The sequence below is a fragment of the Syngnathoides biaculeatus genome, chromosome 13, assembly GCF_019802595.1.
Source record: "Syngnathoides biaculeatus isolate LvHL_M chromosome 13, ASM1980259v1, whole genome shotgun sequence".
Classification (NCBI taxonomy): domain Eukaryota; kingdom Metazoa; phylum Chordata; class Actinopteri; order Syngnathiformes; family Syngnathidae; genus Syngnathoides; species Syngnathoides biaculeatus.
In genome coordinates this window covers 4,320,960-4,345,844 of record NC_084652.1, presented here as the reverse complement: position 1 = coordinate 4,345,844, position 24,885 = coordinate 4,320,960, and the positions used below count along the sequence as shown (strand labels likewise).

Genomic DNA, 24,885 nt, shown 5'->3' with positions numbered 1-24,885 from the left:
GCTATGTTGCATTCCTGTAGGTGCAGTAGATCTTCAAGCCATCCATGTAGGGGGAAACAATGAGTCAATTGGGCCCGAAAGGGACACAGTGGCCTCCCTCTCCCTCTCCCTCTCCTCTCTCTCTCTCTCTCTCTCTCTCTCTCTCTCTCTCTCTCTCTCTCTCTCTCTCTCTCTGGGATAAACTTGTTCAAGCTACTGTGGGACCCGCTTGGCCGCCTCCCTACAAGTGTCAGGCTGCAGTCTTGAGTGATGGGCTAAGTAGTGCGCGAGCAGCGGTGCGAGACATGGGGGAGCTCTCAGCTCTGAGCTCGCCGTCCAAATGGGAAGTGTCGTCATTTTTCACACGACTGCCACGGCCTCCCGTACTGATCTTCATACAGGCGTGAAATGGACCATGCCGGAATGCTGATAAGACAACTCTAAATACAGACAGCATGACTCATAACTGCATAAGTAGACGGTGTCTATTCACTAATTGGCGGCGAGATTTAAGGAGACGAGACCAGAGCTATTGACAACTTTGCGAAACATGGTTGAAGGTTCTTCAGAGAATGGTCCAGTTTTTGTAATGACAAAAAAATAAGTACACTCTTCAAACGTGAACACCCAGGTAAAGTTCTTTAGCTCCAGATTCAATCTGTGGGACCCAAAAGACAATTAATTGAACAATGTTTTAAATGTTAACATTTACAAATGTCATTGACTTGTAATTTCATGTATAAAAACCCAAAATTAAAGGAAAATAAAGGAACCACGATGTGACATTTGTGCCGCTCATCGTCGAGATGCTTGCTTAGCTCAAGTCTCACAACATTCACTGACTTAGTGTTTGAAATTGTGGGCATGAGACTGTATTTGTAAGATATAACTATAAAAGAAAAAGTTATGAATCAAATTTTCAGAAGTTATCGCAGGATTTTTTAGCTGCACCTAAACCTGTAATGAGGCAGTATTGCAGTTTATTAAATTACTTTGCATTAAATCGGGTCTGAAAAACACTAACACTAACAAAAATGCTTCGAGGTGCTTTACAATAAATTGGAATATGGTAGAAAAGTTCATTTATTTCAGTGGTTCAACTAAATAAGTGAAACTCTGACTATATTGAATCAAACACATGGGAAATTTGTTTTATTTTGAAGGCAATTTCCATGTCATTATTTTAGTTATTTTTTTGGTTTTGAAGTCAACTATAATCATCAAAACAACAAATTCCCCAAACATTCCACTTTGTGAGTCATAAATGAAGTTTCACTATTTATTTTATTTTAGTTTAGTTTATAAAGACGCTGAGCAGGCCATGAAAAAAAGCGAACGTCTACCGTATTCTTGGAGGGCTCCCAGGGCTCCACTTTGCTGACGTCCTGCATATCCTGTAGTTGCCGCAACTGGAACAACGTGTGGTGTCGCAGTGCCTCGTGGAGCGGTGTGTCCCCATCCTTGTCCTGGACATCCAGCTTGGCCTCTGCTCGCACTAGCAGCTGTCACATAAACGTGGCAAGGAACAAAAGAACACTCTTTCAGTGGCCATCCTTTTTTTTTTTTTTCCTTTCCTCTAACGGCACATCATAAATGCCACAAAGCGGGTTTCCACGTCTCTGGTGGCACCGTTCAGTTTCCAATATTGTGAGGGCTGCGCTTTAACATGTTCCTTTTTTATTGCATCCACAAGATGGCAGCCTTGTAAACTCAATACAAAAAAGATTTGTGCAAACGCCGCATTACTGTAGTGGCTAACTATGTTTGACATAAAAAACACAATGAGGAAAGAACGAGAGCACGAGTGCGCGGTCTTACTCTGACAATCTGAGTGTGCTGGCGCTCAACCGCCAGGTGTAAGGCTGTCTGCTGGTTGACGTTCTGGATGTCCAAGCTGGCATTCCCCTGGGAACCAGACGAGAACAAAAAGGGAAGACGTGAAATTAAGCAAATCGATGACTACATTCACATAGGGCAGATCCTGTGCCTTGATAAAAAAAAATATTGGCCCCTCACACAATTTTTCATTTTTTTCCCCCCATCAATCATCAAACAAGTGTAAATTTCAGAAAAATATCACCGAAGTAATGGGGAAATCAAAGCTGAACCTGTGTTGAAAAGGTAATGGCCCACCCTAAACTTAATGACTAGCTGGGGCCACAGCAGCATTTCAATCGGATTCAAGTCCAAACTTCAAGTCGGCTGCTCCTAAACCTTCATTATGTTTTGTTTTTTTTCCTTAAGCCATTCAGAAGATGACTTGCTGGAGTGTTTTGAATCGTTGTCGTGCTGCAGAACCGAAGTGGCCAAACACTTTCCATCAGGATTTTCTGGTAAACAGCAAAACTCAATAGTTTCAATGACTTCATGTCCTGAAATAGAAAAGAAGCCCCAGACCATTACACCATGTTTTACTGCTGGTATTCGTCTTCACTTTCCACAATTTCCAAAATATTAAAACTTTTATCTTGATAGTCCACACTATATTCTGCTGTCCTGAAGCAGTTCACGTGTTTTATTCTTTTTCAGTGGCCTCCTAGAGCTTTAGAAATAGCTTTGTAACCCATTCCAGACTAAACGATTGAACAGTTATTTCTTGATTATCTTTGGACTGTGGCATTCTGTTACAGCCTTTTGAGATATTATAGTTGACTTCATTTTGTCAAATAGGTTTAAGTGACTTCTTAATTGAACAGATGTGAAGGTAATCAGGCGTGGGTTAGTGAAAATTAACCTAAAAATGTGTTCAGCGTCAAGTATTCATGATCTAACAAGGGAGGGCATTTGTTTTTCCACATAAGAAACAGACGTAGCTTTGAATAGCTTTTTTTTTTCATTTAAAAACAGCATTTTACGTTTACTTTAGTTACATTTGTTTATCTTAACCCATTCGTGGGAACCATCCCATTTTTGGGACATGATGATTTTCACGCATTATATCCCTTTAGTATATCAAAATATTTAAGTGTTTTAATCTGAAGCCAAAAAATTGTATCAGGAGAGGATAACTCTTCGGTCAAAGTTAGCACAGAGTTATTTCCCTTTCCTTCCTGACCCAACATGGCTGCCTCAAGTACACATGGAGCGTTTTCCAAGAGAAGAAACAGAGAAAGGTCAGAATGCAACCAAGTTTGTCTTCAAAATGCAATTCCATCAGTAGTATTAATGCGCAAGTGTCGTTCTAGAATAAGAATTAATTAATAAACATATCTCTAGTATGTACCACTTCACAGAACTGATAACCTCCCTGTCCCAGTTTTGGGACGCTCCCCGCGAGAGGGTACATCTTTTGTTTTATGCTTTAAACGAAAAAGAAGTGTTATTTCCTTGATTGTGGCGTATTAGGAGACTTTTATCTCAATAAGGCAAAAAACTGCCACCCTGCCCATGAATGGGTAAAAGGATTTTTTTTAACACTCAGGATAGGGAGGGAATGGATTAGTTAGTGCGGAGTGCGAATCAAAATCCACACCCGTATCAGCCCTTATTCTACGTACCCAGCCACTGGCTGGCAATGAGTCCAGGGTGTACCCGCCTCTCGCCTTGAAGTCATATAGGAAAGGTTCCAACTCACCCGCATACCGAATACGGAAAATCGCGATACAATCTGTAACGATCGTCTATAGTATACAGTAGATGAGTGGATGAATGAATTTCTCTAACATAACACTCAAAGAGCTGGATTGCAGTGAATTTCAGGTTCTATTGTCATTATCATACTTGCACGGGCAGGATGATTCATTTGAAGTCTCATGAGGTTTGTGTGACGTCATGAAAGATGGCTTATTCAGCCTCCCAAGTACTTTGGTGGACTACAAAGGAATATTTTCCATAAAATGCTTGAAGGTTGCGCTGTAAGATGCAAAAATAATTGTCTGAATGATGAAAAATGGACTAAACATTCAGGCCTCATGTACCATAACAGAACCTTCTGTTTATTTAACCTTGTCTGTCATGAGAAGGGCAAGCGGGCTGTGTACAAAAAAAAGAAAAAAAAAAGTATCAAACAACAACACAATGTGGGATTATTACTGCCAAAAATTGCAAACTCCTCAGCTGAGAAGATGTGCAGGGAAGCTAATCATTGCTATTGGTTAGCTAATTAATTCTGCAAGAAATAAGACTGGCTGGGTGGCCGGCGGGGGGAATCTGCAGTGCACACTGCGCGAGCGCTAAACAGAAGGCTGAAGCATCGCTGCGAAACAGCCCCATTGCAGAGAATTATGGGGAAGGGGGGGTAAGGTTTACCAAACCATTTGGGGAACACTGCAGCTATATATCTGGCGTGCACCTTGTCCTAAATAACCCAGTTGCTGCTTGGTCAGGTGACTTTTACGGCAAACTCTTCCAAGTCTCGGGGGAATTACAAAGATGCGAGAAGGAGACCGTGACTATGATTGCATGAGGAGGAGGAGGAGGAGGAAGGTACACTCCCTTAAAGAACACTCCTGGAAGCGCTGCAAACGTAAGGACTCAATTTAAAATAAATAAATATAGCAGCTTCGACTGGCCTACTACAGTTCGGTCGGCTGCAGGGAGCACAAGTTGCCGCATCTGTCGCCAGCCATTTAAACGAGCGAGGGGGCCCGTTCGCCCGCTTGCGTGCCGTTTACCTGATGAACCAACAACTCCGCCACCTCCACGTGGTTGTTGAGGGCCGCCAAGTGCAGGGCGGTGTAGCCGTCATCCTTTTTCTCATCCACGATCCAGGGCCTGGGCAGCTTGGATAGCAGCACACGCATCGCACTGCAAAGAGGTAAAAAAAAAAAAAAAAAAAAAGTAGCAGTGAGGGAACAAGTGAGAGAAAAGCGATAAAATCAATCAGAGGAAAGGTCTAAATTAGTGATATGAAATGTCAAAATTAATCCAGCTGCGTCTGCGGGTATGGGGCGAGGTGGTGGTTTGAGCAAACAAAGTTTGCCAGTTTTGAGCATCTGAAATGCAGAATGATCCATTTACACCACAAGCCATTTTCATACATGGTTAAAAGCACATTTAATCAACTTAAAGGATGAGTGGCTTCCCCAAAAGCACCGTTATTTACAACGAGCGCGGCGATTAATCATGGCCGTCTCACGACAACTGTCACATTTCCATAATAAAAAAACTGTTTTCCGGGCGAAGTATTTCATAAAAACGCGCGGCAAAATGACAGATTCAGCGCAGGAAGCATAAATCCACGTTTTCACAGCCGTCACTGGATGCTCTATGCATATGTTTAATGTTTTAAAATGTTTTGCAGACCTGTGTCCCGTGCTTCAGATGACAAACAGATATTCACGAGCTGCTTATGTTCCTCTCAGTTGGAAACGACAGCTCGCGACGACATCAAACCATTGCATTGAAATTTTACACCGAAATCACCACAAGTCATTGTTTAATGGCCCGCGTTTGATCACACCAACAAACGCACTTTGACTGTCACTAGTAATCAAGAATGTTGTTGGTGGTCTGTTTATTTTTAAAAAGAATAATGACAATAAACCTTCATCTTAAATGCAAAATTGGTGAAATGTGCACCTGCTCAAACTTTTATTTTCCCATTTTATTCTTCTGTATTCATGGCCTAGAAGTGTTTAATAATGCTTAATATAATAATATTTACTGTAATCACTAAATGTCGATGTTAGGAATGAGGTGAAATTAACAAGTTTGCTGGTCTTAAAAATACATAAGGCTAGAAGTTTGGGAGCAGGGTTTAAATTATTCTACCATGGAGTAGATGGGAAGAGAAATGGAGTAGGGGTTATTTTAAAGGAAGAGCTGGCTAAGAATGTCTTGGAGGTGAAAAGAGTATCAGATCGAGTGATGAGACTAAAATTTGAAATTGAGGGTGTTATGTATAATGTGGTTAGCGGCTATGCACCACAGGTAGGATGTGACCTAGAGTTGAAAGAGAAATTCTGGAAGGAACTAGATGAAGTAGTTCTGAGCATCCCAGACAGCGAGAGAGTTGTGATTGGTGCAGATTGTAATGGACATATTGGTAAAGGAAACAGGGGCGATGAAGAAGTGATGGGTAAGTACGGCATCCAGGAAAGGAACTTTGAAGGGCAGATGGTGGTGGACTTTGCAAAAAGGATGGAGATGGCTGTAGTGAACACTTATTTCCAAACAGGGAGGAACATATAGTGACCTACAAGAGCGGCGGTAGAACCACGCAGGTAGATTATATTTTGTGCAGACGATGTAATCTGAAGGAGGTTACTGACTGTAAAGTAGTGGTAGGGGAGAGTGTAGCTCGACAGCATAGGATGGTAGTATGTAGGATGATTCTGGTGGTGGGTAGGAAGATTAAGAAGACAAAGGTAGAGCAGAGAACCATGTGGTGGAAGCTGAGAAAGGAAGAATGTTGTGCGGCCTTCCGGAAAGAGGTGAGACAGGCTCTCGATGGACAACCGAAGCTCCCGGAAGACTGGACGACGACAGCCAAGGTGATCAGAGAGACAGGCAGGAGAGTACTTGGTGTGTCATCTGGTAGGAAAGGGGAGAAGGAGACTTGGTGGTGGAACCCCATAATACAGGGAGTCATACAAGGAAAGAGATTAGCGAAGAAGAAGTGGGATACTGAGAGGACTGAGGAGAGGCGAAAGGAGTACATCGAGATGCGACGTAGGGCAAAGGTAGAGGTGGCAAAGGCTAAACAAGAGGCATATGAAGACATGTACACCAGGTTGGACACGAAAGAAGGAGAAAAGGATCTCTACAGGTTGGCCAGACAGAGGGATAGAGATGGGAAGGATGTGCAGAAGGTTAGGGTGATTAAGGATAGAGACGGAAATGTGTTGACTGGTGCCGGTAGTGTGCTAAATAGATGGAAAGAATACTTTGAGAAGTTGATGAATGAAGAAAATGACAGAGAAGGAAGAGTTGAAGAGGCAAGAGTGAAGGACCAGGAAGTGGAAATGATTACTAAGGGGGAAGTCAGAAAGGCATTACAAAGGATGAAAAATGGGAAGGCAGTTGGTCCTGATGACATACCGGTAGAGGTATGGAAGCAATTTGGAGAGATGGCTGTGGAGTTTTTGACCAACTTATTCAACAGAATACTAGCGGGCGAAAAGATGCCTGAAGAATGGAGGAAAAGTGTTCTAGTTCCCATTTTTAAGAACAAAGGGGATGTTCAGAGCTGTGGGAACTATAGAGGAATAAAGTTGATGAGCCACACAATGAAGTTATGGGAAAGAGTAGTGGAGGCTAGACTCAGGACAGATGTAAGTTTCTGCGAGCAACAGTATGGTTTTATGCCTAGAAAGAGTACCACAGATGCATTATTTGCCTTGAGGATGCTCGTGGAAAAGTACAGAGAAGGTCAGAAGGAGCTACATTGTGTCTTTGTGGATCTAGAGAAAGCCTATGACAGAGTACCAAGAGAGGAACTGTGGTACTGCATGCATAAGTCTGGTGTGGCAGAGAAGTATGTTAAAATAGTACAGGACATGTATGATGGCAGCAGAACAATGGTGAGGTGTGCCTTAGGTGTGACAGAGGAATTTAAAGTGGAGGTGGGACTGCATCAGGGATCAGCTCTGAGCCCCTTCCTGTTTGCAGTGGTAATGGATAGGCTGACAGATGAGGTTAGACTGGAATCCCCTTGGACCATGATGTTCGCAGATGATATTGTCATATGCAGTGAAAGCAGGGAGCATGCAGAGGAACAATTGGAAAGATGGAGACATGCACTGGAAAGGAGAGGAATGAAGATTAGCCGAAGTAAAACCGAATATCTGTGCGTGAATGAGAAAAGTGGAGGGGGAAGAGTGAGGCTACAGGGAGAAGAGATAGCGAGGGTGGACGACTTCAAATACTTGGGGTCAAAATACAGAGCATTGGAGAGTGTGGTCAGGAAGTGAAGAAACGGGTCCAAGCAGGTTGGAACAGCTGGCGAAAGGTGTCTGGTGTGTTATGTGACAGAAGAGTGTCTGCTAGGATGAAGGGCAAAGTCTACAAAACAGTGGTGAGGCCGGCCATGATGTACGGATTAGAGACGGTGGCACTGAAGAAACAACAGGAAGCAGAACTGGAGGTGGCAGAAATGAAGATGTTGAGGTTCTCGCTCGGAGTGACCAGGTTGGATAGGATTAGAAATGAGGTCGTTTGAGGGACAGCCAAGGGTGGATGTTTCGGAGACAAGATTCGAGAGAGCAGACTTCGATGGTTTGGACATGTTCAGAGGCGAGAGAGTGAGTATATTGGTAGAAGGATGCTGAGGATGGAGCTGCCAGGCAAAAGAGCGAGAGGAAGACCAAAGAGAAGGTTTATGGATGTGGTGAGGGAAGACATGAGGGCAGTTGGGGTTAGAGAGGAAGATGCAGGAGATAGGCTAAGATGGCAAAAGATGACACGCTGTGGCGACCCCTAACGGGACAAGCCGAAAGGAAAAGAAGAAGAAGAAGAAGAAGCTGGTCTTAAAAATACGCCGTGACACGAGAAGGCACTCCCAGTTACTGCCATACTTAATTTTTCCATTTTCTTCTTTAATATGACCTTGTATGAGCGGGACGTGTTTTTCAAATGAATTTTTAGTCTGACATTTTGAAGTTACGCCAAGCATACAATGAACTGCTTTCTGGGCATTTAACAGGCTAATTTGTCACTTCCGTAAATAAAACAGATGAGAAATTTGTATATGGGAGTAAATATGTGCCACCGTTATTTGAATTAAGATTTGAATTAAAAATGCCACTGAAAAGCTTTACGGAATTGTAGCTAGTTGAATCTCAGGAGACTGAAAATATTGTGTTTGAATTTTGAAGGTAGAATTTTTTATACACGGTGAATTTGTTAACATTGAAAAGTTAAACTGAAATACAGCTATTGAAAATGTGATCACTTTGAAATAACAATGCGATTTTCTGCGGCACGTGAAAATTTTCTGTGGCATTTTAATTGAAATCCTGGTGGCACATATTTACTTCCAAACATGTACCCGCCACAGCATATGATCCCACCAGCTGGGAATTCTAAAAATGAATAAAGCTTTCACGTAACCGGTACAAAAAGTTCTGAAAACATTTTTAGAATACACAGTAGACATGGCCCTCATTTTAACACTGTACCGATCGATGACATTTTGGGGTTCCGAACAGTGTGCAGCAGTTTTTTTGCATAAAAATAATTACTGTAATTATGACTAATACAGCGTGGCACAGTGTCACAGTTGTAGAGCGTTGATCTCACAGTTCTGAGGACTGGGGTTCAAATCCCAGCCCCCGCCTGAGTGGAGTTTGCAAAATCATGCAACATTAATTGGAGACGCTAAATTACACTTAGATGTGATCGTGAGTGCGACTGTTGTCTGTCTACATGTGCCCTGCGATTGGCTGGCAACCAGTTCAGGGTGTACCCTGCTTCCTGCCCGTTGACAGCTGTGATTGGGTCCAGCACGCTCGTGACCATCGCGTGAGGATAAGCATCTTGGAAAATGGATGGATGACTTCTACGTTACCACAGGTTAGTGACAGACTACGCTATGTACTGTACATATTTTACGTACCAATTCCAGTTACATTGCAAACATATGATTGGAATTCTATTCCAATTCTATTTACCTGTTAAAAAAGTGCTGTGAAACTTGTTTTTTATTATTTTTCTCTCGAAAGAGATCTTTTTTTTTTTTCATTGGACAGTCAATCCCTTACACTTGAGAATAAAAGAGGGAAAGCCATTTGTCACATTTTGACCCACCAAAGTCTCTCTCATTAGGGGGCAAAAAAAAATATTGTTTACACGTTGTTGTTTAACTTAAGTGCTCTGATGAGGTATAACAGGGAGCCCAGTTGTTTCTGCTCGACTGAAGGTCATTTAGAGGATGCGTGCACACTGCAAAACTGAGCAAAACGAAGGAAGAGTCTGAGGACGCTTCAATGTCACGCTGTGTTATCAATAAAAACATTGACAGCCAAATTTATAAATAGAACAATTGCATTGCAAGGCAATGCAGCTTGATGTCATTATCTGTACACCAGCAGACATTATTGTATTTGTATCTGCAAACAAATGGATGAACCCGACTAAATGGAACTCATTCTATATCGTAGAGCGGAGGGAGTGATTGTGCAAACTGAAGGGCTTGTGTATTTCTTCCCAAAGAACATATGAAATTAGAAATAAATAAATAAAAAAGACCGGTCTGATCTTACTGATCTCATTTGTGGTTAGGGACACGCTGTACTTTCAATAAGCATTAAAGCAGCCGAGGCAGGAGGAACACTTGATCAGTATCCAAGAATCACACCGGGCATATCTTTGAACTGCGACAAAAGAAGGCATCTCTTCTTTATTCTTTCACGCTTCAAATATGGCCGAGCAGCCTTTATGTGGCACGTTTATTATCGGGGGGGGTTCCACACGTAAGGGACGCACGGGCAACGGGGGGCGTGGCGCACTCAGGATAATCAATGAAAGAGGAAAAAGAAATTCAAGGATGGCATGTTTGCCAAGGTAATCAGGATGGCGGGCTTTTGCTTCATCAGCACGGCCACTGGAGGGGCCGGCCACCAGGGTTCTCCGTGCGGACGTAGTCGCTGTACTGCTGCAGTGATGAACGTGTGCCACAGCTCTCGCTCTCTCTCTCTCTCCTCTCTCTCTCTCTCTCTCTCTCTCTCTCTCTCTCTCTCTCTTCTCTCTCTCTCTCTTGTTCTTATTGCACCTGCATTGCTTGCAGCCATCTTCAACTACTTAATGCAGAGGTGCGCCGCTTAAACGCGATAGCCGCCGTGCCCCTCCCGCCTCATCACGCATTTGCGACACGTTGCCTTTGTTACGGAGAACTATTTGCTCGCCTACTGTAAATTTAACCTCTCACGGGGAGTTGCAGGGAAGGGGAGTGGGGGGCTGGGGGGGACACTTCCGACTAATTCAATCTGTCGCACTCCTACCGGGAAGGAGCTTCTTACGTTCGGACTTAGACAAGCAAATTATGCAAGAAAAGACCTTGTCACGTTAGCTTCTAGCCTGAAAAATGTAACATGAAAGGCGTTCCGAGTGCTTGTACCGTAACACTTTTTTTTTTTTTTTTTTAGCCTGCTTGGATTGAAAATACATGCACTGTAAATATGGTACACTTTAGTATACTGGTAAAGGTGCTCCAAATGTACAGATGGCATTAGCATTGCATTGGAGAGACTTAATGTTTATCTTGGAAAACATTTTATTTAGAAATAAATGGTGGAAATATGCGTAGGTCTGGAGCCTTATGCCCGCCCCCACACCGAGCAACATTGCTCAATGCAAACTTAGTGGACAGTCACACCAAAAATAAATAAATAAATAAAAATTTACAGTACGCTTCTCTTCTCCACACACCAAGTGATTGAGTACCGCGTAGCTGCCGGCACACTAAAAACTGCGACCCTGTATCAGGTTTTGAGACATATACTGGGCTGTATTATTTTTTATTGACTCATAAAATATCGAATGATTGTGAAGGAAGAAGCAGACCGCCACAAAGACAGGAACCGGGCAAGAATAGAAGGAGAGACTGTAGAGTGTGTTGTAAGGATGCTTAAAACTCAGATGTGTGTGGGTGTGTGAGAGAGCGAGAGAGAGAGAGAAATTGTACCGTATTTGAATTATTGGCAGATTTTATCCATCAAAATGTAATAATGGTTTTCAGAAAAAAAGGTATCCTGCAGTAATCTTTTTCCAACTGTTCATACCATTTATTGTTAGGTGTCCAAAATGAAGCTTCATGATATTAACATAAATGACTGTGTTTCCTAAATAACGTTAATTACATTTTTGGATCAAGAAACACGATTTTTCTCCTACTGCTTAATATGGCTTTCCCATGGATGAAAACTAACAAATGCATTTTAGTGATATCATCGTTCCTTTTCTTGGTTCTTTTCCCAACGCTCCATTGACGCCCAAGCTGTCGTTACCCTTAATGCGATTTGCGAGCTGCAATGCCAAGATGATGCCGTCATTATTGATTTACACAATAGCTGAGGGAAAAATAAATAGTTATATGTATGAATGTTTAAAAACATGACATATTTTCAAAGTATTAACAAAACTGCTTCATTTGTTTTCCATGTAATTGGTAGAGTTTTGTTCGAAAATGCTTTGTTTAGAAGAGCAAATCTTTTTAGTGAATGAACTGAACTGAAAATAAATACATCCGTAACATGACATCCTCACAGAGATAGCGTATCTTCAAGCTAATGCTTAATGTCGACTCCGTCAGGCACATAAAAATATGCATGCATATTTAATATAAATGTAAATTAATAATGTGTATATGTACACACATATTCCCTTTGTGTCTCTATTGCGATTAAAGCTATTTATCTAATAATAATAATAACACCACACTAAACTTGTATAAAAAAAGCTTTCCACTAATCGGATGACAGAAGCTGTAAGTTGAGTGAGGAGGAAGGCGGGGGGCGGAGGCCGGTACCAGCAACGCTGTCCACCGCAGTGGAATGCGGAAAGGTCAGGGCGACTGGTGAGAGCCTACCTGGACGTCGGCAGACGCGGAAGGATGATTGAAAGCAGAGCCGGATACACCCGCGTGCACGAGTCACAACCGAAGCTGGGTGTTCGAAAGCTCGCTGAGAGAGCGATAGGTAGGTGATAATTAGCTACCCGCCTTTCCTAATTTACAATATCTGACGACAACAACAATGCATAATCCTTTTGTGAAAGGGATGGATCACTAACTGAATGAAGAAGCACTTGAATGATTTGGCGGAAAAAGAACTGAACAAGTCGGTGAACGAACCTTTTGAACAAATCTTTTTAAAGAACCGATTCATATTATTCAGTACACTCAAAAGACCTGCCGTGCCCGCCACAAGTAATTGGGTCCCGACTTAATGACTTCAGTCCCCGGAGTGAGACCAGTTGGAGGAAAAAAAAAAAAAAAAAAAAAACCTGCCTTATAGAATATTGTTGTATCTATAAATGTATAATTTGTGCCAAACTGTCCTTGAATCCATGAGCTCTACGCTGCAAGGATTTCTCAATGCTGCTGCCGTGACTGTAAGGATTCCTGCCATTCATGTGTGTTTTTAGGTGGTCAAATGTCGGAAAGAAAGGGGCCCAAAAGTGTTTCATCCAGCTGATGGTCAGGCCTCCAAACATATTCAAAGTACCCATCCATCAATTTTCCATTCCACCTATCCTCGATAGGTCTTCAGCAAATGTGTATCACAACTGACTTTGTGCAAGAAGTGGGGTAACACTCTGGACCAGCTGGCAATCAATTGCAGATATCAGACGCAAAGAGTTGTTTAAATTGCCCTGATATGATGAAGAATTGAGATTTTGGGGCCACTTGGCAGTCGGTGGGTTAATGGATTAATTACATGGGAATTATGAGTTTTCCATGTGGACCACAAAACAAGGAATGGGGCCCGTGACTGCTGTAGAGGGGAGTTTTTGTTTTCTCAGGAAGGGAGAAAAGGCGAAGTAGAAGACAATGTGAAAGTGGGTCACCCTGCGAGAGATCTCCAGAAGTCCCCCAGGAGAGCGCCACTGCGGACCGTTGTCTCGGGCCTGCAATTTGTCATTGACCAGGATGCCGCCGTTTGTCACCGCATGCTAGGCAAGTAAAGCGGCTTTGTGTGTCGGGGCCCCGTCCGCCGCCTCAGGCTGGGCTGACAGCCAATCAGTGTGCCGGTCAGTGGACGGAATTACAAGGAGAAGTGAGGAGTGACAACGTGGGCAGGACGGGCACAGTCTGCATCCGCGATGGAGATTAATGGGGACAGGAAAACATATGGCTACTTTGATGCAGGAGACGTGTTTGGCATACTTTCATTAACTATGTCACGCTCAGGAACAACGTCAAAGTTATTCACGGCGCCCTGCCACCTGCTGCGGAACGCAAAATGGGTGATAAAGTGTATAATTACATTTAAGTAAATGCAATCTCGCGATTAGGTCTGTCAAAACTTTAATCAAACAGAAATAAATGTGACGCCGAGTTTATAGGTGACCCTCTGGGTAAGAAATAATATCAAAGACAAATTGAGATCCTTCTCTAAGCTATGAAGTGGACCTTGAGAGATTGTTATGTGAAAATTATTTACATTTTCTGACCTTAATTAGCCCTGCCTTAGTGGGCCAACTTGCAGTGCCAGTATAAATTATGCACAGTTCCTCATTTATTTTTGCAATAGTTTATTTTTTTCCTCAAGTCCTTCAAATGAAAAGTAGTTTGGGAAATGCTTTCAATGAGATTTGTCGAAAAGTATGTAGAGAACAACGAGAACAACAGTAGCAGCAGCAGAAAAGATGAAAAGTGTTTCCGTGTTGTCAGGGATAAAAAAAAACAAAAGATTTCAGAACAATGATTATTTACACAGATTGCAAAAATGTACCGTAATTTCCGGGCTATAAGCTACGACTTTTTTCACACGCTTTCAAACCTGCGGCTTATGTGGCTAATTTGTGCATTTTTTTTTTCTAACGGCCGCAAGGGGGCACTCGAGGTAGTGCCTTTTACCGGTATTGTCTTTTTTTAATCAGCCCTGTTAGCGCTGCGCTAGCCTGTTGCTGCTTTGTTACTGCCGTCTCAGTGATTTTTACCAGTATGTCTTTTTTTTTTTTTTAAACTGGCCCTGTTAGCGCCACCCTAGCTAGAGCACCACGCGAGTGTTCGTGCCGCACTGTCACGTTGCTGCTGTGTGACTGCTGCGTCTCAATGATTTATGTTTTTTTTTTTTTTTTACCTGCCCTGTTAGTGCTGTCCTCCCATGTTGCCACTGTGTAGCTGCCGCAGCTGATTTTTTTGTTTTTTACTGATATGCTTTTTTTTTTTTTTTTAAACCAGCCCAGTTCGTGCTACCATGTTGTTGCTATGTTAAGGTAAGATAAGGTATTAAAACTTTTAAAACTCTGTGTACCGTCTTTCTTTGTAAATATCTCGTTTTTCAACGTAGGTTTTGATGTGAGCACTTGCAGCTTTTACACAGATGCGGCTTATTTATGTACCAAATGCTATTTCCTTACCAAATGTACTGGGTGAGGCCGGAAATTATGGTAATATGCCAGGCCAGTGGAACGTGATGGGAAAACCTTCCTATTCTTCATCTTTGTTTATGATAGGTGAACAAAAACTTTGGTAAGCAGTGACAGTTCGCTGGACTGCAAGTGATCTGCCATTACTGTTATATATATATATTTTTTTTTACAGCCTGTTTTCAAAATTCTGATGGAAATTCAACTGTCATCCTTTTTAAAAATGCACACTTTGAATCTCTTTTTCCAATTTTTGCATTTTGACTATTCAAGTTCCCAAAGGCTAGAGAAAAATAAACAACTTAGATAAAAACCTTTGAGCTTTCGATAGGTTCCAATTATCGACGACAGAAATCTGCATTCACACATACCAAAACTGATGGAAAACTCTGTAATATGCATTCCAGGACAATAGATGGTGATGGAAGTATTACAAGAAAAGTGAATAAATACTTGGGAAGTTTTGCAGCTAGCCTTGATAAAAGGTAAAACGCGAACCTCGAAACTTGGTATATCGAGAACACTGAAAACCGAGGAACCAAGTACTATTTTCACTACATGACACAGATGTTGTGAAGAACTACCAATTTTTGCATTTTGATAGAAAAGGAATCACTATTGTTTTTAAACATTCCCTTTTTTTACCCACGCCCCTCAAAAAAAGACTTTTGAGATATAAAAACATTGCTAATGGCTTTTATATGCAGTCAGGTAAAAGCAGTGTGGTCAATACGGCTCCTCGTTGTCGGAAGCATTTGGGCAATCCGTGCTTCAAAACAAACAAGACCTAATATGGCCAGTTCTATTACAAAACCCTTAGCATGACCCTCATCCCACTCAGTCAATTGGTTATAACGCTTCACTTCATCAGGCCCGTTGCACATAGCCATTGTCTGCACCACTGTGGACGAAGTAAATCAAGGCGGGTCGCGTTCAAGTCAGCGGTGCAGCACAGGAGCCGGGAGACAAGAACTTGACAGGCTCTGCTCTGTAAAAGACTTTTCATTACCATGCTATGAAGAGAATAATTTCCCCCTACAATGTGACCTTCCCCTGCCGCCTGTACCTGAGGCTCCCGGGTTGGCGTGCTTTTATTAGGGATTATTTGCATAAACCGAAGAACGGGGGGAGGGAGATGCGACGAGCGCGTTCCTGTGACGTCTTGGTTATCAGTCTATTGTCCGTGCCTTGAAGGTTGTTTGCGAGCGGCCGAATAAAATGTCTGACATCCCCGGTACAAGTAGGTGGGGGTATGGAAAGGCTAAGCTTTAATTAGCCTTAAATCACCTGGTGCCATGGGACGTCCTGATTCATTTATGAAGGCGGAGGTGGGAAGTCAGAGAGGCCCAATGGCGTGTTAATATCCCATTGGTTCAGGATGGCCCAATTACTTTCTCATGCTACTGTCTGAGCGCACTTTACACTCCGCGGCTTCATTTTCATTTCTGCACCAGCATTAATATGTACACTCTGTGTGCTGTATTAACAAATATTTGGAAATTGCATCATTCATAGTTTAAAGGGACGTTTAATCGGGGAAATATATGTTAAGGAGATTTTAAACATGAGAGTTGCTTTCATCGCTTGTTTTCTGCAAACCGACTATATAAAAAAAGCCCTCCAACAGAACTACAACTCACAGCATGCTGAACTGCGCTGCTTTCAAGTACTCTTGCTGCATTGGAGAATTTGCATTCATGAAACTGAGTCTCTCTGGTCAATATGCACACATTGTACTCTCTGTTATGCTAGTGTATCTCTGATGCCACTCAGATGGGGAGCGCGCAGACAGAATTCTCCTATTGGTGTGTATTCTGCCTTCCTGGTTCTGCTTGGAAACCTGAGCTCGTTACCGTGCGGGAATGAAATCGAAGACTCGGATGTTATGGCCTGAGCGGATGTGAACATGGAGATGAGATCGCAAACATGCAAGCTTCTCAGGCAAGATTGGCAAATGCTCCCCATCTTCATCCTCGTCTTTTAATAATTAAGAGGTGAAAACACACTTTTGGTGAAAGGTTTACTTCCTTAGCCTCAGGATGACTGATGGAAAATACAAAAATTTCACTAATCCCCATTTTGTCCAGCCAGCATCTAGCAGAAGCGGTCGTCAGCATTCTTTGTGGTGTGCCAGCACGTAATTGGGGCCTGGGCATGTGGTGCGAAGGCCCCGAGTTCCTTTTTCGTTCTTATTTATTGTAATTCTTGGGCCAGACAAATCACCATTTTGAGGGCTTTGTTCATCCTGGTGAAAACGTACAGAAGCTTGAAAATACAGCTATTGTTATTTGTTGGACTTGAATCAAATTTAGTGGACACCTCTGTCATGCATGGAAACTTGGAAAAAGCTTTAAAACAGTCAAAAAGCCAAACTGAACTTTCCAGTTTGATGCACCAATTTAAAGGCCGTAATATACGAAACTACAGTATAAAGCAGAGTACACGCATACTAACAATTAAATGAGATCATGGTCTCTGATTTCCTGTGACAGAAGAGTCTCCGCTAGGATGAAGGGCAAAGTTTATAAAACAGTAGGGGTAGCCGGCCATGATGTACGGATTAGAGACGGTGGCACTGAAGAAACAACAGGAAGCAGAACTGGAGGTGGCAGAAATGAAGATGTCGAGGTTCTCGCTCGGAGTGAGCAGCTTGGATAGGATTAGAAATGAGCTCATTAGAGGGACAGCCAAAGTTGGATGTTTTGGAGACAAGGCTAGAGAGAGCAGACTTCGATGGTTTGGACAAGTCCAGAGGCGATAGAGTGAGTATATTGGTAGAAGGGTGCTGAGGATGGAGCTGCCAGGCAAAAGAGCGAGAGAGAGGAAGACCAAAGAAAAGGTTGATGGATGTTGTGAGTGAGGACATGAGGACAGTGGGTGTTAGAGAGGAAGATGCACGATAGGCTTAGGTGGAAAAGGATGACACGCTGCGGCGACGCCTAACAGGACAAGCCGAAAGGAAAAGAAAGTCAGGAAAGGCCTGATTCTTGGATGTCTCTGTAAGATCATCCCAAGTGATAATTCTGTGGTGTGCGGTGTGCTAAGTGTAACCTCTCGCAACAAGCTATGAGCTTCAGGGCTAGCGATCCAGCTCAGATAGTTAAGCCGTTGTTCTCTAATTTCCTCTTCTACTATCGAGCGTTTTTCTTGTTCTCTGTATTATTTGGTAGTTTTGATACCCCCTTCCACGACGCTGCCCGTCACAACCAGGTAAAGGTCAGCACTCTGACACATTTAAGACTCATGATAGTTGGGAGATATCGTTGTGTCTGGTGTTGGCCGTGTTGTATTGCTCATTTAGAATAGGATACACCATTAGACGAGTAAACACACACGTGGCGATTTCTATCTTGTCGTTAGAGGGTCTCTATATATAAACAAACAAACACACACACATATATATACACACACGCTTGCAAGCACAGTGGTAGAAATCAGTATGCGTGTAACGCATTTAAGCTAAGCAGCTTTAATTAGCATTTGAAATTAAGAAAGTTTATCCATGCTTAGTAAATAGAACAGTGAAGGGACTTTACATCACAGTGGTGTAGTCAGCCACCTTCAAGGTCCTTCCATTGACAGTCCCTCACGCTGTCACCGCATAAGCGGACACTTATGCCTCAAACAAATTTAGAATCCCTCTGAAACGACGCTTTCACTCATGTTGCAAACTTTCTCTTTGTGCGGAGAAATCCAGCCAAAAATGATTGAAGTGGGGAGGTAGCGAATTGGAAGTAGATATCGAAAGTGACACAATGAGTTGCTATAGTCAAGTTAATGGGGAAAAAATAAGGCTGCTGGTGTATATGGAAGGGAGGGTGCGGTGGCAGAAGCAGCTTGGTAATTAAAATGTATTGTTCACAGTGGAAATTAATAGGGATCAAAGGTTCTTGTATCAGGACCCGCCCGGAAAAAAAAAAAAACCACTGTGGCGGCTGGCCTCAAGCACTAAATGTCAAACGGCTGACTTGTTAACTGTAAGAGGGGAAAGGAAGCGGAATTAATGCATTGTATAGATAAGCCGCCAAAGAAATTTAAACGCATTCCACAAATAAGCGTGACCTACAGAGGGCGTGATGAAAGTTTTTCCCTCCACCAAATTCTCCGCTAATACCTGTCTGACTGGGAACAAATCATGCAAATATTCTCAGCCCGTCTGACCTGTCAGACTGCATTTAGTTGGGACCCGCTCTGACTTTTGCGTCCATAAGGGTTACAGAGGTAACATGGGCTGCATTATTCATCAGCGCAGTTTTTGTTTTGGAATCGCGACGTTAGACTGTACGCACCGCTCTGTGTACACTGGGATTACTCAAACCCCATATTGCAAATATAACCGCACAGGATGCTGCACATTGGCCAAGTCCATGACTTAAAAAAAAAAAACTTGAAGCCCCTTTACACCACATTGGAATATATGGAACTTGTAATAGCCTGAAGGCAGCAAGATATTTATAAGAAAGGGAATTTTACATTGAAAACAGTGTTTTTGCTAATTAAACACAAATATATTTATATAAAAACACAAGCTACACATGACTATCATAAACACAGTCTGATGAAATGCTCAATAAGAAGAAAATGCAGGCGGTAATTAAGTATATGGGGGGCAAATATAGCTTTATTATTTTTTAATACGCACAACATCAAGTAGGTATTAAAACTTCATTCTGGTCTTTGGTTACCGCACACTTTGGCGAAACAGCGGGATTGATATTACGTACCCCTGAATATGCTTAGTTATTTGAACTTGAGTCAGAATGGATCCCTATCTATAATGCAACAGAAAAATGTTATTTCTCCAAGCTTGTCAAGCAAAAGGTAGCAATAATGAAAAGGTTACTTTAAAAATATTAAATTTGAAATAATTACAGATACGCAGATATTGCTCTGTCACAATCGTGGAATAAAATTTACTACATTTTATTGCAACTAAGTACTACCCTGAAAGGTATACAGAAAGAACGTTTTATACTTTGTTGTATATAAAAGACATAGTGCAAGGATATGGATGGGCAACTGGTGGATGTGGGCTGCACGTGGGCCTGTGCGCACAATGACCCCTGATCACTATCACCACGCACACATGCACGCACGCACACACACACACACACACACACGCAAACACAACTTGAACTACTTGAACTAAAAATGATTCCTCAACTGTGGCTCATTAGTTTGTAGTTGTTATGGCACCATTCACCCCTAGATAGCTAGAATTGCTTAGGAGCTTAGCAGCAATTCCACCGAGTCCTCTCCATCAGGAATATCAAGGAGCAATTTATATGTTCAACAAGTTTAAAAATGCCTAGTTACTTGAGAGAAGTTGTTAGCTTCCTTGGTTTGGTGGTGCTGATGAGTCACGCAAGACAAGAACTTTTCACACTGCACTTGCTCGGCGTGAAAGCCCACCTCTGTGAAAATGCAACGACAACGAGGATGAAGCAATCCCATGTTGGAAATGCTGACGTAACAGCCTCGAAGGAAGTCTGGAAGAGTTCCCGACTAAGTGGACTCCAATTCAGCAATATGTATTTGTCATCGTTGGAAAAGAAAGCCACAGAAGTACAGAAGTATCCTGACGTTGCCAAGATCTCAAATCAAAAGTAGACGTACGATCACATTTTTTTTTCTTTTCAAGAACCGCTGACAGTTCATTAGCATGAAGATTCACTAATATTTGTGCCCTCCAAAAACATACACATATTTAACGCCATTAATAGTGTTATAAACGTGAATGGGGGCTTAGAAAATGACCAAAGTTAATTCTGGCATTTAATGTTTTCTATGTTTTCTTTAATAAGTTTTCTGTTCACTGTGTTGGAACGTCTTTGAATGGAAATTTATATGTAAGAGAACGCCTTGCACCGGGAAAAATAAAATCACAGTAGTGGTTGTTTTTTTTTCCATCCCATCAAACCATTTATAAACCCTCTTTGGAATAGCAAATCTTTTTATGCATGAATTTGATCATGAAATATCTTAAGATACTATAATGTCCATTTGTTAAAAAAAAGAAAAAAAAATCTGACGTATAGACATAGATTTAGCATTTTTAAAATGGAATTTTTGTCACAAATCCAGTTAGAATGTGTGCGGTCCTGTGGCCCCTTAGTATCACTGATAAAAAAAACTGCCCCCCGCACCCATTTAAGTGGCCCGTCCCCCTGCTATGACTTTATGGATGTTTATCACCTGCTGATGGACTGCAGAGCACATGGTTAAAAGGCAAAGCATATGGGCGAATAAATCCAATTACTTCCCCAGCATAAAATGAATATATGAAGTGCTTTTGTTTTTTTAACAAGGCTAAGAAGTATTAAAGGTGTTTGACAGCTTTGGGGTCAGGAGTAGATCACTTTGCTCTATAGTATTTATAGTATAGTCTATAGTATTTATGAGCTGAAGCCCTTTAAATGGCACAAGTAAATACCGAAGCACAACGGCAGCTACCTTTCTGCATGTTACTGCCACTGCCCCGTTATCTACATACGTCCCCGAGTACCCTCTGTAATGTACTACATGGACCACTCCGTCTGCCACGCATAAGAGAGAACCGCAGTTGTCAGTGACTTTAATATTACAGCGCACGACAGGACAGGCAGTGCTGCAGCGTCACTGGATTGGCTCAGGGTCACTGTCGGTCCAGGTATGGCCGGATGTGTGGGTGTCCTGATTGGTCACACGGGGACTGGAGTATTAGCTTGTCCTGTGGCCCAATCTATCCCGCTGCTCTCGTGGAGAGATGGACACCTATGGCAATCCTAGCAATACGGGTGGCGCAAAGGTTCACAATTAACTCACAACGAATGCATGCGGGTGGTAGACCGATTGACTGAGTCCCCTACACTGTAGATTTTTCTTTAAATTAGACGGCTTTACCTCCCGTAGGCTAGGCAATTTAAAACTTGGGAGTTAGAAGCTAAAATGTGACGCGAGAAAAGGCTTTTTGTCCACGTTGGTTGAAATGACGAAAATACTTATTGCATTCTTTATGAGCAGCGTTATGGGAAAACATGATGAATGTTTGGGAAGAAGCTCTTGTCTTCATCAGGGGAAATTTCAGCAACTGAGAGAGGCTGTAATTTTAGTGTAGTATTTAAATTAGATTTTTTTTGGCACTTTAAATAAAAAAAAAAAAAAGAAGCAATGCATAACTACCATCTCTGCATTGGAATGTTTTATATTTATGGTCTAGCTGGTTTGCATACGTATATACTTTAAAACGATTCTTAATATAGAGTTTGTACACCTACGTTATCAAATCGCGTGACTTTTGTTGACCTCGCCATATTGCCGGTCAAGCTAAGCATTGCTCTATGCTAAGTCGGTGGGAGATGACACGAAAACACGTAAGAAGAAATTCGACTGTTAATTCGCTTCCGCTCGTCTTGGACAACTGGATATACACATGGATCTGGTGAGTCGTGGAGATTTACACGGAAAAGTTTGAAAGCGTATAAAAGGCTGGACGCATACGAACACTTTGTTGCTGGATCTGTTCTCATCAAAAATAAATCCCACATAGTGACGGTTTTGACGGCTCGTGAATGTGGAAGTGTGTTCAGCAACACGTTAACCTTTGCCGGAATCCATCGATCTTTACAGTTAGTATTCAATAGAAATACCAATACTTAAATAAATGACCCCTGGTTTTACACAAACTCCCATTCATTAACTATGAAAAAAAAAGGACAAGTCGCCTCCACTGAATGTAAATGGAAGCGATTGCGGTCACACTTAACCTCCGTAAACCTGTTTTTTTTTTTTTTTTTTTAAATACGCATTGTTCTCAAATGAGCAAACTTGGCATTATAAATACTTCTTGTTAATTTGAGATCGAGAAGAATAATTCCTACCTGAAATAAAGCGATCGCGTGTGTGTATTTTGGTTGGGCACCATCCAATATGTTTAACTGCCGAAATCCATAAAATGACCTCTTTGAATATCTGTCTCATCTGTTGTGACAACCAACAGCACAACCGGTCTCGGGTATTGTAAATATTCTTCTCCGGTTCAATGTCCACCACAATGTCAAGCAGCTCCGTTTATCTGGCAAAATGGCGCCGTGAAAATGGTGACGTCACGTGCACGAGCTCGATAGTAGAGCCGAGAAATTTAGTTTTATAACCATTCCTATCAATTCCTTCTACTCCTAAGAAGTGATAATTATTTTTCTTTTTTGCAAATCTTTTGAAGCACTGCTCGTGCTATGCACAGTTCTAAATTTGAGGGTGAAAACACCTACTACACAAATAAATAACAGACAGGATGCAGCTTTGCTAACAACAGCAGCCCAGCGCTCCACATTGTAGGAATCCGTGCAGTCGGCCAATTGCTTAACCGCAACCTGGCAGCTGTAAAGCACGGAAAAAAATATCAGGCACGGGAGCGGAAGCACAGGAGCTTCTCCTGCAGTGTGGCTGTGGGGGAGAAACAATGGAAGGGTGGATCAGAGAGTGAGATCTCCGTTGCCACTGGATTTCCCAGGTAAAAGGGTGGCCCATTCATAAATCACTTTTATTCCTCCCCGGCGCTCAGCAGCGCTCGCCTCTTCGAGTGATGCACGGCGTAAAGGGACGAGGAGGGATGGGCGACAGAGTGGGGAGGAGGGGCCTGGGTGGGGTCAGAAGAAGACGGCAGATGAAGGGAGGATGAAAATATACCCGTGAAGCACAAACTGGATCCCTTGTCGCATTTGTGTGATGTTGACAGGTGGGCAGGGTAAAAGCGGCGGACAGATTTCTGAGTTGGAAGTGGACTGCGCCAAAGAATGCCAATCAATGTAGAATGATGGGAAAAAATTCAGTGTATTACAACGCAGGGATCTAAAATCTCAGGAATGACTCCAAATTAATTAACGGGTGTTTTAAAGACCCAACGCCTTTTTAAACAATGTGTTGTGCTCTCACCTAATTTAAAATACTAATTACATCCATCCGCGATGCTTCGTTGCACAGAGAAAATGAATTAGCTCATTAATCGTCGTGCTGCGAACAGACTATTGCTATTTGTTTTCCATTTCGATAAGATTGGGAGAACAACCAGCCACCCCGTGTCTCTTTATTCCGCCAAACAAAGCCCATACATTAGACGACCCCCGTCTTAATCCTATCGATCAATTAACTCCTCGGCGAAACATTCACGTACAGAGAAAATTGATAATGGAGAGGTGATGTCAGGCACGCAGAGGTTGATGGAAAAATGTAAAACTTATTGAACTGGTTGGAGGTCGAGTACATGCTATCACCACATCAATATTATCAATTGGTGTGTGTATTTCTCTACTCCACTGGTAGAAGTACAGGTTCATTTCCCGACCAGTACTGTCAAGCCAGGGTTAAAATAAATGGCAGGGACTGTGTCACAAATGGAATTCACCATAAAAAAAATATTCAGAACAAAACGCGCGAATGATTTGCTGTGGCATTATAGTCTGTGTTGTACTCACTGACCAACACACACTTCCTCCTCAAAACCAGAAGTATGTCATAGTACCGCCATTGATTCGAGAGAGAAAGCACATTGCCAAATATGACGATGAAATAGTACGAATAGAAGATGTTAGGGTAACTCTTAGCTCATCAAGTAACTCAACTGCAGGGGCAAATTCTCGTCATTTTTAATGTGATGAATGACTTGTGAGACATTATACAAATGCTCAGCACAGGCAGTTGTTCCTCTATTAATGTCCAGCAACAGTGGTAGCTTCAAATAGCTTCTTTATTGACTCTCCTTCCGTTCAACGTATCCACCATGAAATCTGCAAATAATCAGTCCTTTGATGACTATGGTGAAAATGTTCAAATTTGGGCCGATTATCAGTATGCCTTTACCCGTTTTACATTCTTGTCTATTTTATGGCATTCAGACAAGCTAACGTGATTTCCGGCCTATAAGCCATGACTTTTTTTCCCACACACTTTCAGCCC

General features: G+C 42.2%; 1 protein-coding gene across 5 annotated transcripts in view; it reads right to left on the bottom strand.

Annotated features, from left to right (window-relative positions):
- The window catches only part of mib1 (MIB E3 ubiquitin protein ligase 1), a 71,676-nt gene that overhangs the window by 10,491 nt on the left and 36,300 nt on the right, over positions 1–24,885 (bottom strand). For all 5 annotated transcript variants that reach the window (XM_061838926.1, XM_061838924.1, XM_061838925.1 and 2 more), the window contains 3 exons: positions 4,593–4,725; positions 1,798–1,884; positions 1,323–1,481 (listed from right to left, as the gene is read on the bottom strand). In XM_061838926.1, coding sequence (XP_061694910.1) covers positions 1,323–1,481; positions 1,798–1,884; positions 4,593–4,725 — 379 coding nt within the window. The remainder of the gene's footprint in view (positions 1–1,322; positions 1,482–1,797; positions 1,885–4,592; positions 4,726–24,885) is intronic.